At 33.7% G+C, this 20,459-nt stretch overlaps 1 protein-coding gene and 1 long non-coding RNA gene across 2 annotated transcripts; one reads left to right on the top strand and one right to left on the bottom strand.

Moving 5' to 3' along the window:
- The first annotated feature begins 4,601 nt into the window (after positions 1 to 4,601).
- Positions 4,602 to 8,509, top strand: LOC128237822 (uncharacterized). The gene is made up of 3 exons (XR_008261628.1): positions 4,602 to 4,803; positions 5,663 to 5,790; positions 6,051 to 8,509. It is a non-coding gene; the product is annotated as an uncharacterized LOC128237822 (long non-coding RNA).
- Positions 8,510 to 13,700: 5,191 nt separating this feature from the next.
- LOC128225715 (uncharacterized) lies at positions 13,701 to 20,442 on the bottom strand. Its single transcript, XM_052935625.1, has 11 exons — positions 20,410 to 20,442; positions 19,935 to 20,056; positions 19,677 to 19,752; positions 18,724 to 18,986; positions 18,440 to 18,553; positions 17,970 to 18,058; positions 17,152 to 17,294; positions 16,667 to 16,797; positions 16,131 to 16,195; positions 15,636 to 15,754; positions 13,701 to 15,268 (listed from the first exon to the last, which is right to left on the bottom strand). Exons 1-11 carry the CDS (start codon positions 20,440 to 20,442, stop codon positions 14,930 to 14,932), a joined length of 1,494 nt encoding a protein of 497 aa, XP_052791585.1. The 3' UTR covers positions 13,701 to 14,929.
- Between the last annotated feature and the right edge of the window lie 17 nt (positions 20,443 to 20,459).

Below are 20,459 nucleotides of genomic sequence, written 5' to 3'. Positions count from 1 at the left end.
CTACATTTAATTAATGATATTATTCAAAAAATTACGAACTACTTCAACTGATGTACCGGCATACATCCGAGGTTGTTTTTGAAAAAAAAATGGCCGAGGAGCTCCGAATGCTTCCGTTGTTCTTAATGATCTCAAAGCGAAAGTAGCATACATTTTCTATATCACAGTTTCGATTCGTGCTCACGATATATAAAACTCGCTTACTCAGCAATTATCGATATCGTCTATTTTTTGAAAACATGGGATGTCTCATCCAGATAAACAAATATTGTTCGTCTAAGAAATGCGTTCAATGATGTCGCAAGGTGGTTTTAGGAGGCTGAAAGCGCCTATGTTGATACGCTGTATTCAGGGGGCTTTTTACGGAGTTTTTGGTACGCAGTACGCAGAAACTCAAAACATGTGCATAATTGTGTACGCAGATATCAAATTAATTTAATATTATTTGTAACGCGTGATTCTAGTAGAAGATATAGCAGTATTTGGTACGCAACTTGGAGGGTGTCAAATCAATTCGAGCGTGTGATGGCGTAACCACATACATTTTCATTATAATGCGTGTAACGAATTTAAAGAGTGTTATTTCTTTACTGAAGCACCGTGTGTATTAACATTTGCGTATGAATGTTTTAGCAACAGAATGTGTGTATGAAAGGTGCACGTAATACATTGTGTCTATGGATGATATACAGGGCGGTCCCAGGCTTTGACGTCAGAGGGGGCATAACTTAGGGGGCGTAATCTTTTGACTTGCGTCCCTCCCTCATAACCAAAATTTATTTGTTTTAATATGTTGGCAGTGTGGATGGGGGGTAACCCCCCCCCCCCCCCCAATCTTTTTGAACAATGTCTTGTACGAAATGGGGAATTTTTGGGCGTATTGTATTACTTTTTTCTCCTTTATTGAAATAATAAGTAAACTTGGACGATTATAGGGGTGCGCGCGCCGGGTGCGCCCCCTCCCTGGAACCGCAAGTGACATACATATTATATGAAATGTTAACATGAAAGAATGTGGTGTAATATAAAGTATGTACAAAAACTATGCACAATAAAGTGGGTATGTCTAAAGGGTATACAAAAATAATGGCTGTATGAACGGTATGTCCAATAAAAGGTGTGTACAAATGGTATGTGTAATATAATATTGTATATGAAATGTATCCGTTATAGCTGGTATACGCGTTAAGGCTGATATGCGTTATAGCTGATATGCGTTATAGCTTGTATGCGTTACAGCCGATATGCGTTATAGCTGGTATGTGTTATAGCTGGTATGTGTTTAGCTTGTATGTGTTATAGCTGGTATACGTTATAGCTGGTATACGTTATAGCTGGTATGTGTTATAGCTGGTATGTGTTTAGCTTGTATGTGTTATAGCTGGTATACGTTATAGCTGGTATGTGTTATAGCTGGTATGTGTTATAGCTGGTATGCGTTATAGCTTGTATGCGTTATAGCCGATATGCGTTATAGCCGATATGTGTTATAGCTGGTATGTATTATAGCTGGTATGCGTTATAGCTGGTATGCGTTATAGCCGATATGCGTTATAGCTGGTATGTGTTATAGCTGGTATGCGTTATAGCTGGTATGTGTTTAGCTTGTATGTGTTATAGCTGGTATACGTTATAGCTGGTATGTGTTATAGCTGGTATGTGTTATAGCTGGTATACGTTATAGCTGGTATGTGTTTAGCTTGTATGTGTTATAGCTGGTATACGTTATAGCCGATATGCGTTATAGCTGGTATGTGTTATAGCTGGTATGTGTTTTAGCTTGTATGTGTTATAGCTGGTATACGTTATAGCTGGTATACGTTATAGCTGGTATGCGTTATAGCCGATATACTCATTATAGCTGGTATGCCACGTCATAGCTGGTATGTGTTATAGCTGGTATGCGTATACGATAATACGTTATAGCCAGTATGCGTATATGCCAACAACACCCCCTTAACGTGATCCTAGGTCTGCATCTATCACCACCGCAAAGTACATATACAATCTATTAGTATGTGGGAGCTTCTCTCATAGATTTGGCCTTTATTCAAGAAACTAATTCCACTTTATAGAAGATGTATTATTGTTTTGTTTTCTTATGCGATCTTTGAAACTTCATATGTTTGTACATGTGTACTAGCTTCAATATTGCGACCTTACCTCTTTAATTAGTTTATGGTTTCTTAAACAATGTATACAATTTCAATTCGAGTTCTTTATATAGGCAGATAAAATAATTAACATTGTATTCAGCTTCATTTTTACTTGACATTTACTATAAAACAGACATATGTATTTGTTGGAAATCTTATCTGTTTGGTACCAACTTGCGACCCATTCCGTAACTCTCGATTCAAAATATCTAATACGATATATGTGTCAGATCAAAATAATATTTCACGTCATTTATCGAATCGCATAATAATATTACAACACGGTCCATGAAAAACTATAGTAAAGAAGATTATCAAGCAAACTTGTTAGCTGCATGATGATAGGACAGGTATTATTCTTTGTGACAAGGCATCTGTAGCTTGGAAACTTTTTAAGAATACTTTAATTTTATGTCAGTTGTTAACAATATTGCACCAGTTAAACAACTGTGTATTAAACAAAGAACAGAACCATGGATAAATTATGATATCCTAAATGCAATAAAACGGTGAGACTCAGCTTGTGAACAGTATAGAAAAGCCAGAAGTGATGAAAATTATAGTACATTAAAATAATTACGTAACAAAACACAGTATTTGATTGATTGATCCAAGAAAAGCTTTTTTACTGATACTCTGGAAGACAACAACAATGATTCCAAGTCCATGTGGTATATTCTTAAAGATCTTGGCTTACCTTCTAAGAAAGGGTTGTCTTCTTCAAGTTCCAATAGTTGTCTTAATATTGATGGTGATATTTGATAAGAAAACTATTGCCGACTCTTTTAACTCATTGCATACCAGTTGCCTCGACGCTTGTTGATAAATTGCCAGTTTCTGTAAATAAGTTTGGAAAATATTTTGTGACAAAATTGTATGCCAATGTATGTGTGTTGTTAAAAAGCTAATCTTTTTCATTGGTTTCCGAAAATCAGATTTTGAAATATTTAACTCAATTAAGTGCTAATAAGGCTACAGGATTTAGACGGTATGTCTTCCCGTTTTATAAATGATGGAGCTTCCATAATTGCCGAACCTCTTGCTCATGTCATAAATTTATCCCTTATTAAAGGTGTGGTACTAGGTTATCTAAAATCAACCAGAGTAGTTCCCATATTTAATTAGAATGACAAAACTTATGTAGGTTACAACTACCGCCCGGTTTATATTCTAAGTATTGTATCAACGATTTATGAAATGGTTGTATATGACCAAGTTGAATCATACTTCAAGGTAGACAAGTTATTGTATAAATTTCAGTCCGGGTCTGAAGTGGCTTCTCAACAGTTTCAAGTCTAATTCATTTAACATATTTCATAAAGATGGAGAAGGTCAAAGGTTACGTAGTAGGTATATATGATTCTTTTAGACCCCCAAAAGGCTTGCGATACAGTCGACCCCTTCATCTATCTTATGAAGCTTTGATCAGCAGGACTTGGCGATGACATTTTAAGATGGTTCGAATCCTATCTTTGAGATAGAAAGCTAGTTGATGTCTCTAGTACTCATTATGTTACTACTCGTATTACACGTGGAGTCCATGTTTCCATACTAAGCCCTCTTTTATTTTTGATGTATGTTTACGATATGTTAGCAATGGTTAAAAACAAACTCTTGTTATATGCTGATGATTCTGGCATACTTGTTTTAGGTAAATGTAAGTTTTCTCTGGAATCATCAGATGACCTGCATATTGTCAGTCAATGGTTGGTTGATAATAAGTTGTCACTTCATTAAGGTAAAACTGGGTCAATTTTATTTGGGTCTAAACATAAAATAAGGTCATACTCGACCCTTGATTGGCGCACTGGAGTGCGCGCCTATTATTATGGAATGGAATGGGAATTTATTTTAGTTAGTGGTAGGAGCGGTTTTTAAGTTGATTGACAGTTGGGTTTTACTGTTATTTTATTATGATTAAAAAATGCAAATGGATGGCGATTGCATGGGTGTTAAAAATGCTATTTATGGTTGAATAGATTGTCTTCAATTTATCTTCAAAACATTATATCGGAAGAACGACAAATAAGTTTAATAACTGTTCCCGTTTCGTTTACGTTTTCCGATTGGTTAACTGTAATATCATGTGCCGGAAATGTAAATATTCGGAGGAGTTCCGAATGAAATGTAAAATGTGTGGACCGGTAATTATGTGAATGGGAATAATTATGTTTTATGTTGTTTTGTTATGTTTACTGCATTAATAAACCATGAGGTAGGCTGTTTTCTTTAATTTAATCGATATTGGAATTAAATGTTCACCTAACTTTATTTGTTAATGTGTGGATGGTGACATTAGTAAAATTTTATTACGATTGCCCCCGAATTGTTTTATTTTTAGAACACTACACATATCCGGATGTTGCTATTTTTAGAACCAGAAGGTATTTCCCCGCTATTCATAGGTCAATAATGGAATTTCTACATCGTCGATTTATAGTTGGAAACTCGGTGAAGTTTTGTCATGAATATACGTTTAAAATAAGTGCACACTGACAGTTGATTACGATACATCTAACAATTTGAGTCATTACAGTAAAACATGGATTATAAGTGACTTATACGCGTAAGAGAAGATTTTCTGTCGAAAAAACTAATGTCAACAATCAGCATGGAACTGGGATATTCGTATCAAAGGGCTATTCATGTAAGTATCCTTGAGTAGTTGTGTAAGTTTATGTGTTCAAAAATGTTTGTTTTTTAATTTCTTTGGAATTCTTAAATCATTTTTATTTGCTAAATGTAAAGACAGCATTTTAATATTTCTACATGTTCTATAAATATACATGTTACATACTTTACATCTACTTATAATGCACCAGTCAATTGTAACCCCGCCCCAAAGGTCCGAGGAATAGCTGGGACTTTGACTTTCTGTCCAGCCAACCCCGGATAAAATCCTCGTCCTGCGGGGACGAACTGATGGTCAAATCCTTGACATATGCCCCGTGCCCCAGGGAGCCTAGGTAAGGCATATTCCCTGCTATATTTTGCTCAAAGACAAAACCACCGCATTCACCCGGCACTGCGAGGCCACCTGAAAGGTAAAAACACAGCCAATTTCCCCGGCTTTCCCCGGCATATCCCCAGACCTGGGGGGCCGTGGTTACAATTGACTTGTGCATTATGTACATGTTACATATTTTTAAATGTACATCATTTATGTATATGATATGAGTATGTAATCTTTTATTTGATTGTTTTATCTTAGAAAAATATTAGACTTAAAAATGCCCATTATTTGTTTACAAGTTTACTGCATATTTTCAAAATAAACCTGTATTAAAAGATGTACATGGTTTCGGGCTGGAAGCCACAACAGCTTGGACACATACTGTTGTGAATCATTATCAACCAAATGCACAACAACTACACATTTGTGCCTACCAACCCTTACTCTTGGCTAAAACGGATATTAGTGCAGAATGTATAATTAATACATGTGCATTTGTATTTTACGGTTGTAGTTTCTGTTGGTTGATAATCAGAAGTCTAATTTCTTTCAGGCAGGAAAAGGACTGAATATTACTATTATATGATGAATTCCAGCCTGCATTAAATACTTTGTTGGATCATCAAGACAGATTTGACATCCATGTCTATCCACAAGCCAGTCACATCTGATAGAGATGATGTGAGTTTTTCATATAAAACATATTTGAGTTGGTGTTTGTTGTTTTATAAACTCACTGTTTTCAATAATCCAGTGGTGGTGGTGGTGGTGGTGGTGATGGTGGTGGTGATGATGAATTTTATTGATAAATTTAGTAATTTTCTTTATATTATATACATGCATGTATCAGCTTATTGTTGTTGTTTTTAAATAATGTATCTGTATGGCAGTATTATTATCTATACAAATTAGTTAGAAAGTACTGTTTTTTTCTTTTACAGCACTTAACATTCTACTAGATGGGTAAAGAACCTGAAGGGGCATGAAAACCAAATCAGCATTGACTCAGCATTGAGTAATTTTCATCTGTGCACACACTACAAGTACAAACGCATGGGAACAAACCAAACTTCAAATGTTGAAGAGTGAAGAATTATTGTGAAAAATTCTAAATGTTAGAATACCATTGACTAAATAAAACAAATAGACATCGATTACCAACAGAGACTGTTTACATGTTATAATATTAAAAAGACATTAGTTGAGAACTTTCACTCTGACATTTTTGGAGGGGCATTACCGCCTACTTAGTGTTCTTGTTTCTTTACATATTTTAATTTAAAAGTACATTCATTGTTTTTAAATCTGAATTCTGAGTTAGTATCACAAGTAAAATTTATTTATTTGAATGATTACATTTTATGAATAAGTCCAATTAAGCTTTTTACAATAAAAAGGTTGATTTTTAAGCATTTTATTAGTTATAAAAATGTATAATTACATGACATTATGTATATTTCCTTCAAAACTGAACGGTAAACTATCATAAATTGTCTTTTAAATTGTTCATTAGACATCATAGAAAATATTTAAAATGATTTCAGCAGGTTGTCTTGTTATTAACTATTTTTTATGAATTTAGAAAACTGCTATATATTTTCAAACATTGAAATACTGCTCTGTTCCGAAGACTCACAAGATCAATCAAAATGATTTTTTTCCATGTGTATCAATAATATGTTCGGTTGAACTTAATTTTTCTGTTAACTGAAGTTTATTTTACCAGAAACTGTTGTGTTTATTTCATAATCTCTGATAAGGTGAAAAAAAAATCAAATATAGACAAGATATTTTTAATTCACAGTAAAAAATCTTCAAAATTTGGATAAAAGTCCCATAGTGTACCATGATAATAACTATGTTATCGATAAAAGCTTTATAAAAGTGTGTATTACTTATACCTTAATTCAGTTTAAATAATTATGGCCTTTAAGGATTTGTGTTTTCATATAGATTTCCTGTTATATTGAGCTTCGTCAATTTTTGTTGTTGTTTTGTGTTACATTTGTATGTACAATTACTACTTCTATTTCCTAACTTTTGTCTCATTTGTCAAATTGAATTGTTACATATTTAAGTGAAAAAACACACACACTATTTTTTAAAGATGCACTCTTACTCCCAAATAAGACTTATGATAATTAATATTATTGTTTTCATTTTTCAAAATGGGTTGATAGATGTCAACAAAAATGTTTCTAATGAAGGATCTTGAGTTCAATTTGCTAATTAATAAGAATGAACATAAAACATGGTATTTCTGCCTTGTGATACTATAGTAGACCACAGTAAATCTTTTAGCAATCACCAATCATTTAATATTTGTCATGCTTTCTGCTACTATAAACAGGGTGACAAGCTTGTTATCAGTAAACGATATTTCAGTAAATGCATTATTTAGTAAGTAGTTATTGTTTTTTTTCATTCAATTTGATGTGTGTTATAAATACAATTATATGTATTGATTTCAAATAAGAGTTTCACTTTAAAGATGCTCATTTAAAGATAATGAACAGACAGCAAAAACTAGACACATTTGATACTAATTATATGATTGATTATTGTTTTATATATAGGTGACCTCTGATTTGTTTTGGAGATATTCATAAATGGGTGTTATTCTTTATTGTCTTCAGTTTCTTATACATTTAAGGATTTTTATAATTGCTTTTCTGGTATATACTACAATGTAATTTAATGCAAATGAAAACACACTTTAAACTAGACACATATGATACTAATGATATAAATGATTATTGTTTACATGTACTCTGATTTGTTATGAAGATATTCATAAAGGGGTGTTCTTCATGTTATTATACATTTTGGACTTGATTTAGTATTGCTTTTCTGGTATATATTCATTTAATGCACAAAGAAATTGTTTTAAGTGTTCAGTATCACTTTCACACATTGTTTACTAATTTTTTTTGCATATTTGGCCTATTTATGCTTATATGTGCATTGTTGTATTTCAAAACCTTTGCGAAAAATAGAAACAGTATTATTTCTTTCATACATAGTCTGATACATATTCAGTTTGAATGCGTTATTTTTATCATATTTGAAAAAATTGCCTATGTCCAATAAGACACATGCTGTTTTTGTGTTAATATCAACTAAAAACATCAATTTTCAACTCTTCTCTACTATGTAAATGAAGAAGTTAACATAATAACTCAATTGACTAGATTTTTATACAATTTTACATTACATTTTAGTATTATTAAACAGCTAAAAACAAGGCATGTTATGTTATAAATGCATTTCATCTAGTAAACAATGTTCACTTTTTATATAACAGTTCAATAATTATGTTCTATTTATGTTTGCAACTTTACAGTTCAATACTTATGTTCTATTTATGTTTGCAACTTTCGGACGAAATGATAATGTTTATTAAAGTACTACACAAATTGTTAAATTTTTATTTCATATCACTTATTCTTCCCTACAAGTTGTCATTCCAGCATGGTAACGTTGCCCCTTCCCCCTATATGATTTGAACTGCAGTATACATGAACAATAACTCTATTTCAGCGTATTGCAAGAGTTATTCCCTTTGTATCTTTTCCTGTCCGGAGCATAACTAGATCAAAGCGCTTATAGCGCTCCATGAACAGGGTTTTATACGGGTTTTCACCCGTATGATTCACGATCATGTGTGTATTAATAAGCTGCTGATACGTAGCACAGCAAATCTAAGAGTCCCCGTGTAAAACAACGTCTATACGTACACTATAAAAAGTATTGAAAATAAAGTTAACATTAGGTCTTGAAAAATCTTTAATTTCAAAACTTTTTTCCTTCATTGTGTATATGGTCAGCAACTCTCTTCAATTTCTATATCGTCAGCTAACTCGACAGCACTTGAGTACGTGCCTGTCAAAATGGCGTGTGTTTCTTATTCCCACGTGGGCTATCACGTGATGTTTTAAGCGGGGAAACTGTGCGATCATTGAGATCAATGCGATCATTGTGTCACGTGATGGAATGATGCGCTTTGAGTGGGTAGTAATTCTTTGTTTACGTTTCGATGTTCATTCATTTTTGGGCGCAGGGATACCACTTCAATATTATTTTTATTTAAGTTCAACAGCTTTGTCAAAACTAGCTCGATTATTGGAAACATAGCTTGCAATTTATATAGTTCGCACTTTTTCAAACTATATTTTTGGTGGTAAAAAGGCAGACGACACTTGTTACTATAAATAGGCTTTTTATGTTGTGAGTGTCGAGTTTGTGGCTACACTGAACAGGGTTGAAAAACAACCCTGTTCAAAAACTACTTTTTTGAAATTTCATTAAACATCAGTCAATGGTATTTTGCACAACGAGAGGAAGTGCAGTGCACAATGACTATAGCTGTTTTTAAGCTAATTACATAATTATTGCCCTTTGCCGCTTTTTCTTGACCAGAGCATTACTTTAAAACTACTTATGGTATTGAAATAAAACTTGGTATATGAGTATGTGGCAATGACAAAAAGTATAGTGCACAAGCACCCTAATTCTGTCGTGTTCATTAATGTACACCACCCCTAATGAAATGTTCAACTTGAAAATATTCAATTTCAATGCTTTTGCCTATGTTGTCATGCAGAATACTACAAATATTTTGAGAATTTCATAGATGCGGTTCAATGCACCATCATATGCTTGTTGGCCTTGACATTCCTTGTTTTTCAACATATAACAAGTGCATAAACTATTAAACGGTGCCCTTTGATGCTTTGCATCAATGGTCTTTCTTGTATAACATGTAATGGTACCACTATTGAACCAACTTCTGCTGTTCAATATCTTGGAGCAACTATTATCAGACCCCATATTTTGTTTCTATGGCTCGTTCCATATTAAATCAAAGCGCGAACGCGCTGAAAGACTATCTGCCGGCAAATATGTGAGAGTTGCAAATTTTATTTGAACAAAGGAATGGGTGAATGACACATGGATAAAAGTAAAAACTGTGTTGAGGGCCAAGAGCGCGTGTTTCCACATTGGGCGAGGAAACAAACATATCTGTATCCATTTTATGGCGTCTGGTGTCATTTTGTTTATGTAAAAATCACTTCAATCGTCGTACATTGTAGTCCCCCATCCCCATGTATTTGAAGTTACAATGCATGACTCTTTCAGTCGTTTCTAAAGGTGTTTCGTTGCTTGATTGATATCATAAGAAATAAAGTATAATACATCATATATATCATTTCCTTTTATGAACATACACGTTTTGTTAAAGGAAAATCATTGGTTTACAAACAACAATAATTCCTTTCAAAATGCACAACTTCAGGCAAAAGTCCTTCAAAATGCACAGCTTATCACTTCAGTCGACGTATCCCCATCCCCATGTATCTAAGGTTAAAATGCAGGCCCCTTTTATTTGCTTCTAATGTATTTTCGGTGCTTTGATTAGATATCATATGATAGGCAAGTTTTATAAACATACACGTTTAAATTGTTTAACGGCAATAATTTTATTTTATGAACAACTTAAAGCAATCATCCCCTTTCAAAATGCAGAGCTTATCAGATGGTCGATTTCCCGCGGTGAGGACAAACATGTGGTCAATTAATGTATGTAGAAAATATTTTTAGATTATAGGTCAGTTAATGTATGTAGAAACTATTTTAGATTCTCGGAAATTTCTGTTATAAGAATGAAAATATGGTTTTGCTTTTTTCAAGTTTTATTGTAAAATTAATGTTATTTATGTTTTATGTAAGTATCTTTGTAGAAACAGTACTAGTAACACTGTATTATGTGAAGTTAGAAAACCACATTAAATCTAGAAAAGCCATGTTCCCTTCCACAAAACATTGTTTAACAAAGTTGAGGATAACATAGCCAAAATGGGCAATAACGACTGCACCTTGTACTTCAAAGAACTGGAATAATTACACAAAGCTGCATTGTTGGTGCGTGCATCAACAATGGTACTTTGTACTTCAAGGAACTACAACACATCAACAAAGCTGCATTGTTGGTGCATGCATCAACAATGGTACTTTGTACTTCAAGGAACTACAACACATCAACAAAGCGGCATTGTTGGTGCATGCATCAACAATGGTACTTTGTACTTCAAGGAACTACAACACATCAACAAAGCGGCATTGTTGGTGCGTGCATCAACAATGGTACTTTGTACTTCAAGGAACTACAACACATCAACAAAGCGGCATTGTTGGTGCATGCATCAACAATGGTACTTTGTACTTCAAGGAACTACAACACATCAACAAAGCGGCATTGTTGGTGCATGCATCAACAATGGTACTTTGTACTTCAAGGAACTACAACACATCAACAAAGCGGCATTGTTGGTGCATGCATCAACAATGGTACTTTGTACTTCAAGGAACTACAACACATCAACAAAGCGGCATTGTTGGTGCATGCATCAACAATGCAGCTTTGTACTTCAAGGCACTAGAACACTTCAACAAAGCTGCATTGTTGGTGCATGCATCAACAATGCAGCTTTGTACTTCAAGAAACTGGAACAATTCAACAAAGTTTCATTGTTGGTGTGTGCACCAACAAATCTGCTTTTCACTAATAAGCGAAATGAAAATTTCAGCAAGTCAAATTTTCACTTATTATCAACAATTGCATTTCAACAAAGCTACTATATCGGACCCTGCTACTTAGCTTATTTGTTATTTTAGAGTGGTTGAACTTAAGGTTCACTGCCACACAATGGGATTATGGCCACTTTAAAGCTTTTGTTTGCTTTTTTCAGCAATTGAATACTTGTGTTTTTTGTCTGGTTATATTGAAACATGGTAACACTAGATGCCCATAGTCCACTAACTACCTATTCACATGCTATGGTGTTTATAACATAGTGATATGGTAGGCGGTAAAATTGTTGATATGCATGATGGCTGTACCGTATATATGCTTGTGTGCACGCATGTTTCTTGTGTATCCTGCATTGCATATCCCTGTCACACATAACCGTTATGGATTGATGAATTTTCAGAGCCCTTTTCAAATTGTTTTGTCTTAATCTAGAGCTTGTTTATCTGACATGGCCTCTAACTTTGGAAGTGATAGGCACTGAAAATTCATTCCAACCATTCATCCATTCTTCTCATTACTTTAATTCATACTAACTCCTAGTAGTTTGCAGTGGGTGATGGTTGGTTAACAAGGCAACCCCAGTGTGCAGGGGACCTTGGGGCTCACCATAGGTGTTCGCCATTTTACTTTTTAACATGTAATCCTTGTATAAGTCAGGTAAGTGGTTCATGAAAGACTCAAGGCTGTATTAGGGATGGTTTGCATTTATTTTGGGGCTAGAAATGACTATGTTTTGTTATTAAGACTGACTTTTCACAAATATACATGCTTATTAAGATGAAAGTTACATATTCTTCATGACAACCAGTCAATTGGATAACTTTAACTAGAGCTATCACTGAACATGATTAATACCCCCGAATGCCGCCTCTCATTATGATTTATCATTGTATGAAGTTTTATGAAATTCCATGTAGTAGTTTTAAAGTGACTGTACGGACAAAAAAACACAGGAAAAGGCAATAACTCTGTAATTTGCTAAAATAGTGTAATGATTTAATTACACTGAACTCCATCTCATTGTGCTGTACCATTGTATAAAGTTGTATTACATTCTATCCGGTAGTTTTCAAGTTATGCTCCAGACAAGACAAAGGTAACAAAGGGCAGTGACTTTGTAATTGGCTTTAATAGATTTGCGGTTCTTGTACACGGCACTTTCTCTCATTATGATCTATTACTGTATGAAGTTTTATTAAATCCCTTCTTATAATTTTATTAAATTACATCTAATAATTTTCAAGTTATGCTCAAGACAAGAAAAGGTAACAAAGGGCAGTAACTTTGTAATCAGCTGAAATAGAATTGTGGTTCCTGTTCACTGCATTCCCTCTCATTAAGATCTCTCACTGTATGAAGTTTTATTAAATCCCTTCTTATAGGTTTCAAGTTAAGCTCCGGACAAGAAAAAAGTAGCAAAGGGCAATAACTCTGTAATTAGCTGAAATAGAGCTATGGTTTTTGTGCACTGCACTTCCTCTCATTTTGCTTTACCATTGTATTATTAAGTTTTAATAAATTTCCATCTAGTAGTTTGAAAGTTAATGGCTGGAAAAATATTTGACATCAAAAAAACAAATAAAGGGCAATAACTCAGTAATTACTAAAGTAGAGTTATGGTTCTTCAACACTGCACTTCCTCTCATTGTGCTATACCATTGTATGAAGTTTCAATGATTTCCATATAGTAATTTTCAAGTTATTCTTCGGACAAAAAAAGTACCGGTAACAAAGGGCAATTAGTCATTAATAAGCAAGAATAGAGTTATGGTTATTGTACACTGCAGTTCCTCTCATTATGCTCTCTCATAGTATGAAGTTTAATCCGGTCAAGGTAAATTGCAACGGAATGACCAACAAACCGACCGACCGGCCGACCGACCGACTGACCACAGGGTGACTCCAATATATCCCCTTCAAACTTTGTTTGTCACGGGTATAATGAACTGACATATTTGCAAATTTGAATTATTTTTTCAAAATTAAAATGATTGCAAAATTGGTTCCCTGTACATGAGGAGTAGCTCAAACAATGAAAACATTGCTAAACAATATAGAATTAACACTTAAATGGAATGCATTCAGGTATGATAAAATAACGAAAAAGAAAAGAGAAATTTTGCAAACTAACATAAACTTGGCATCGACGTGTACAAGCATTAAAACTTACTAACTGAAGATTTTTGGTATTTTTTTTTTACAATTATGATATCAAAGCGTATCACATTCTATTACATCATTGTCTAGAGATTCGTTACAGAAAAAACTTATTTGGTTCCCATACATGAGACAGCCCCTTTAAAGGGGATGTGTTCACTTAAACATAGTTTTGATTATTGATTCTGTATTTTAAGTACAATTTAGAACGTTTTCTAAGTTGGTTCAAGTAAATGACTTAGAGGATAATATACGGCGGTGGTTTGCCGTCTGTCCATAATGGCACACCTGGTCTGTAATGGCCCTAGGGTCATCGAAGGCCAGGTGTGCCATTATGGACAGATGGCAACCCGGCGTCGTTTTTTAACCGTTTTATTGCATATGTGTTTTTTATTTCATTTTATAAGAAAAACAACATTTCCTCCACTGTACAATAAAAAATTCATTGATTTAATTGGACAATTATCAAATATCAGACCGATTGACCTATGACGTAGCTATTGTATTCGTGACATCATCAGAGTCATTGTTTCCAGGTCAAAATAGTGTGGTTTGGAATGATTAGTAATAGATAAATTTAAGATATTTCCTAAGGTAAGATCATTTAAAACATAGCTATGCTATATATCAAGAGTATGTTTTAGCAACATCAAAATCACACCTCGTGTTTGTGTTTTAATGAATACTATTTGAAATTGTATTATTTTTTTGGTTTTAAAACACAAAAATGGATGACTGAAATATGTCGATGACATATGCTTGGGTTATGTATCATTTGGTCGTGGATTACACTAGACATCGTTTACTGTCAATATGTGAAATGCCGATTTAAAGATGTCATATATATTCATAGATCTTGCATACATTATGCTGTTAACTAGCTAATCGTATCAAGATTTTGTTTCATCTGTAATCAAATCATTGCCTTTTTAATGCAATAACAGGAGCTGTAATCAATGATTTAGTAAAATATTATTACTTTTGTACAATTGAACACATCTTCGTAAAAGGAAGCAACTGCTAGAAAGCAGTACATTGCACCGCGAAATAAATCACTGGTGGTAAACATTGTTAATCGTCGAAGTATTGGTCAAGGGCATCCCTTGCATGTTTTGGGAGAAGTCCACCTGGAGTTAATGAAAAGCCACCATACCAAATAACACTTTTTGATATTGTTTCTGTGAAGGCTTCTGTTTTCCCACGCTTGCCTGGAATACGTCTTGATGCCGGTGTCCACTGGGAAGTTTTCGCCCCTTTAAACCATTGAACGGTTACAGATGTTTCCTCAATCTTAAGCACACTGGCAACCTGCGGCCACTCATCCGCATATCTCACTGTGTCCACAAGGACCATGTCATTAGTTTGTAGGTTACGGGTTGGCTTTTTTTTTGGTGCTTGTCCAATGATGACCTGTAATGTTGAAGATTATATATATATATATATATATCCAAGGTTAAGTTACAATAGTTCATGAACAAATATTGAATCAGAGGATTATTCAGATTATTTATTATAGCCTTGTTTATGCAATGAAAGTATTAAGTTGAATATGTTTTGTGGCCAGAAGTTTGCAGGTATGAATTACTTCACTATGATTTCAGTGGATTTACAATCAATGTGATGCAATTTAATCACTTTTAATCAGCGTCCATGTTGTATGAAGCAGAAATGAATTATGATTTTTTTTGAATTTTTACTAAACCAAGCTAAAATGGGACTTTTGCAGCATAAAGAAAAAAGATGTAGCACTTGAAAATGACTACATGCTAGCATTTACCGGTGCAATTTCATCCTCTTTTTCTTCTTGCTGAGCTGCAGGTTGTTGGTTGATTTGTTCATGCAGGGCCTTTGCTTTCAGGGATGAGATTATGTCATCTGCATTATACTCTCTATCTTCTGTAGAAAGACCAAATTAATTGTGTTTAGTTATTGTTGCATTCAATGGTTCATCAATTTCATTTGGTTATGACTATCCAAATTTGGCCGTCATACTGTTTATAATGTAATTTTAAGTTTAAATTCTTCATAAAAAAATTATTATTTGTTATGTACAGTGCGTGATATAATTATTTTTATTATATATTTCACTATTTTATATTTTATTTGTATTCTCCCAATGGCCGATTCAAAAGTTTGTGTTTATTAATATTTGTTGCGCATTTCATACAAATTATCTGATATTGACACAAAAAAGTCAACAAATTAAGAGGATGCGTAGCAAAGTGCGCACCATGTAAATCTGCTGGTGGTACAGTTTCTTATCTATTTGTACCTTGCTCTTTGAGGTCTTGGAAAAAATCTGCCCACCACTGTCCCGACACTTCGTCATCATAAAATCTGAAATGCACAATGTAGGCAATTTAGTGATGAAATTTTAACTGAAATGAACTGAGGTAACGAATAAGTGCAAAATTTATCATTTTATTTTTAGCTCGACTATTTGAAGAATAGGTGGGCTATAATAATCGTCCCAGCATCAGCGTCGGTGTCTCGTAAAAGTGTTAGGGCAAGTTGGGATTTTCACTTTTAAGTCCAATACCCTACATTAAATTGACTTAATACTTCACACAGTTGTTCAGGACCATCACATGATGAGGTTAGATAACTCCATAATATTATTTACACAGATTATGGCCCCTGCTTGACTATGGAACTTAGGTTAAAGTTTTAGGGCAGGTTGGGATATTAATTTATAATATAGCTTTTGTGTGAAAATGGTAATGAATAAGTATGATTATGTCACTTGTAATGGCTTACAGTGAGTTAATGTTCATTGTATTTTGAAAAAGGAGGTTGAAAGTGACTTACTTGCAGATTGAGAAGGTATCAGTTGTAACCTTTTCATCAACCTTTTCACAACATGGAGGTATCAATGGCATTCTGGAACACTTCTTGACCGTGTCACATTTCAGCAAGTAGCCTTCACATTTTGTCCATTCCTGTTCAAAATGTAATTGCTTTATGTATAATACATATTGAGGAAAATTTATACAAAATCAACAATTCTTGTACCTGAAACATTCGAATGCCCCTATGATCTCAGTGTAGTTGCTTGGTAATGTTACTTATATTTACACCTCAACTTCCATTCCTTAAATTAACTGCCTTTCGGCATTTTCGTTCATCAATCGATTCATTTACCATTATTATTAAAATCAGCTCATGGCTGCACAAAATGTATGCTGTAGTCAGATACATGCAATTATACATTACAGGAATGTGTATTGTTTACATGTATGAGTATTGTTAAGTGTAGATTTTAATATGAATGGTTTTGTTAATGAAACAAAGACCTGATCAGTACTCCATTTCTTGAAATATATCGCTGTGCCATTATCATCTTTGACAAACTTGAATAGATGTGGACGCGAATGGTTTCTGATTGAATTGATGTCCATTGTCTCAGACCAGTTCCACACGCTAGTTGTCCTAATTGCTGAAATGAATTGATTTTTAGGATCTTGATTATCATTCTTCAAACAAGCAAAAGCACTAATTAATAGCTCAATTTATGAAAAATGGTGTTTGAAAAAAAGTACATTTTAACCTCATTGGCTCGAAAATAATTCGAAAAATTCGAGCCAAGCGTGAATGCTTCCCTTCAGTGTATTAAAACCAGTCATTTACCTCCACTTCAAGCTAACAAGGAATTCCAGCCAAGCGAGTTCAAGCCAATGGGGCATCAACTGTATTTAACTTTTATGATTTACAACTATTTTAATAAGAAAGAACAAATGGAATTTAAAATTAAAGGCTGTATTTTTTCATACAAAGTTTTATGCTTTTTTGGTTTTAACCAATGTAGTTAGGAAAAGAGGTAGGTCAGGTCTCCAACATGAATGATGCAATGCCATTGGTCCACAACTGGTCAGGCATACTTTTCCCGATTGGTCAACAAATTATATTGTACCAAAAATGGTACAGAGTTTGGTTTCAGATGATAGTCCCAATGAATAAGTTAATAATTTGAAAATGTAAAGTGATTCTCGATATAATTTATACGTTACAGAGTCAGTAGATGACCGATATGGTGTATACTAGGGCATGAAACCATATTTGTAACTTATTATACTAATGATTATTTCATCTCATTTATTTTCTATAACAATACCTGTAGGTGTCGGCCTGTAGCATCTTTCAAAACACTGCATCAAGCTATCCAGTGTCATGATCATTTTGTCTCGCACATTGGTTGAAAACCTGAATAAAATATCATTTACATTGCAGTTAAAATCATTATAATTTTGATAAGTGATCAATGTTTTCATGTTAAAACTCGGATGTTTAAATATCAGTACAATACCCATGCATTATGTGAACTAACTCATATTGTTTTAGAGCATGCAAAATTTATTTGAAACAATGCTTTCATAAATATCCCATTCTGTAGGTTCCATTATGTGCTTATGTTTAAATGTTTTTGACGAAGAAAATGAGTGTTTTTTTTTAATAGATTACCTTTAATTTGCTAGATGGCAATCTGTCGATTTTGACGACATTTTTTGGTATTTCATATCTATGGCAAATGAATAATGTTTTTTGTAGCTTAATTGCTCATGTTTTATTCAATTAGACATGTACCTTGAGAACAACTGATCAATATCTTCATGGGTATGTCCAACCATGAGGAACGAAAGTTTAATTTTTTTGAATATTCCTGCCTGAACCAGAAGGGCAAGGAATCCGATGACAAATCTGCAAAAAAATGAAATGAAAACTTTTGAAGTAAAACATGTAGAATAGTCATTCAAATTGAGTCTATTTCATTCTGCATTAATAGTTAATTTGTTATTTTTGAATGTTTTAACCTACAAATAGTCATTTATTTGAGAATAATATTCATTTTTTTACAAACTTAATCATACCTGTTTTTGTTTGCTCCTGGGCAATTGTCCAGCTGTAGGTATAACACTTCAGGTAAGGAGTCCAGCATGCCAAAAATGCTACAGAGTATTGAAATTGTGTAGTTTCCACCATGTGACCACTGGAACGGATCAAAGAATCCATATATGCCTATCCCATGGGCAATGGCACCCATGAGATTGAACTGGACTTTCCAGGCATTGGACAATGACTTTGGTGTAGTTGGCAAATGCGGCAGTCTTGTTTTTTCCTGGTCCATACCATCCTGTTATCAGAAAGGAATAATTTCAATCTTCAATTACTTTTGATAGTAATATTAACATTTAACAGATGTTTAACATATATATGTCCCAATATTTACACCTCAATTTCCATTCCTTCAATGAACTGCCATTCAGCAACGGCATTTATCAATCGATTAACGCAACATCATCAGATACGTTTGGATCGCAATTTATCGTATAACAATATACGTGAAAGCTAGTGTTCTTGTTATTGTTTGTATTGTGTCAGCAGGTCACGAACATGGGCTGGTCAAAGTATGCGTGGTGTCCTTCGGACTCCAAACACTTAGACCAACCAAAATGCGTTTATAACCCGATAATGACATCAACCCAGCAATTCATTCATTAAATAATGTACTAGTGTATCACATTCTGATGGACTTGAAGCTAACGTTAATATTTATCTAATTTAGAGACAAAATGCCACATTTAATGGTAAACAGTATCTGAAAGTTATAGGCTGATACATTGAGCATGCAGACCCTGGGTAATTGAATATATGTTGAAAAAATTGTATTATTTGAAGAAACTGTTTGATTTCCAGATGTTGACACTCTTTCGCAAAGGAATTTATAAGATTATATATATATATATATTTTTTTTCTTATTCATATAGATTTGGTATTCCAATGATAAATCATTATTTGAAATTGCAATTTAATCAATTTTACCAGTATAATGCTGAGGTACTGGTCCGGCTGGGACTTTGCCTTTCTAATAAGCTTATAGTATTTTGAGCGTTCCGCACTGAAAGTATAACAATATGGATATTATGAAATGTACAAAATTTATGAGATAACGTATCATGTTATAAGTTCATTTTGCTTATTTTTTTATGTAAGCTCAGTATCATGAAGGCATGGAGCATAAACTGTTATATGACATTATTGTTTTAATTGCATTATTTACAGTTTGATATTCAACTTTACTTTTGTTGGCGTAGATGCTTTTCTCTTCTTTGGTGTAATTCCTTCCTCTCCATTTTGTTGGTAGTCTTTTCCAGTTTAGACTTTATATCATGGCATGTGTCACAAACCGTGAATCTTGACCTCTTAAATGAAATGAATATAGTTATATAAACTTTCAGCACAAATCCTTAGAATGTATAGATGATTTTTGAACAATCCCTGCTATATAAAATTCAGAATTTGAGCAAGCCCAACAATAAATTTTACCAGTGCAGGGCTTGCGGGCTTGTGCTAATTTCGACCACTGGGCTTGCAGGCTTGTGCTAATTTCGACCATTGTATAAAGAAAACAATTCAGGTTATGAAGAAGGGGCTTAAGTCAAAATGTCACATGAATACATTATTCCCCCTGTAAAAATCAAATTCCGGATATGCCCCTGAATTGGACCTGAGTTGACAATTAATTAATCGGAATTTATTCTCAGGAAACGTTCACAGTGAAGATTTTGCTGAGTGTGTGACTGACCATGATCCTGTACCAGAGAC

This window comes from Mya arenaria, chromosome 1 (assembly GCF_026914265.1).
Source record: "Mya arenaria isolate MELC-2E11 chromosome 1, ASM2691426v1".
NCBI lineage: Eukaryota > Metazoa > Mollusca > Bivalvia > Myida > Myidae > Mya > Mya arenaria.
This window is presented reverse-complemented; position numbering and strand designations above follow the sequence as displayed.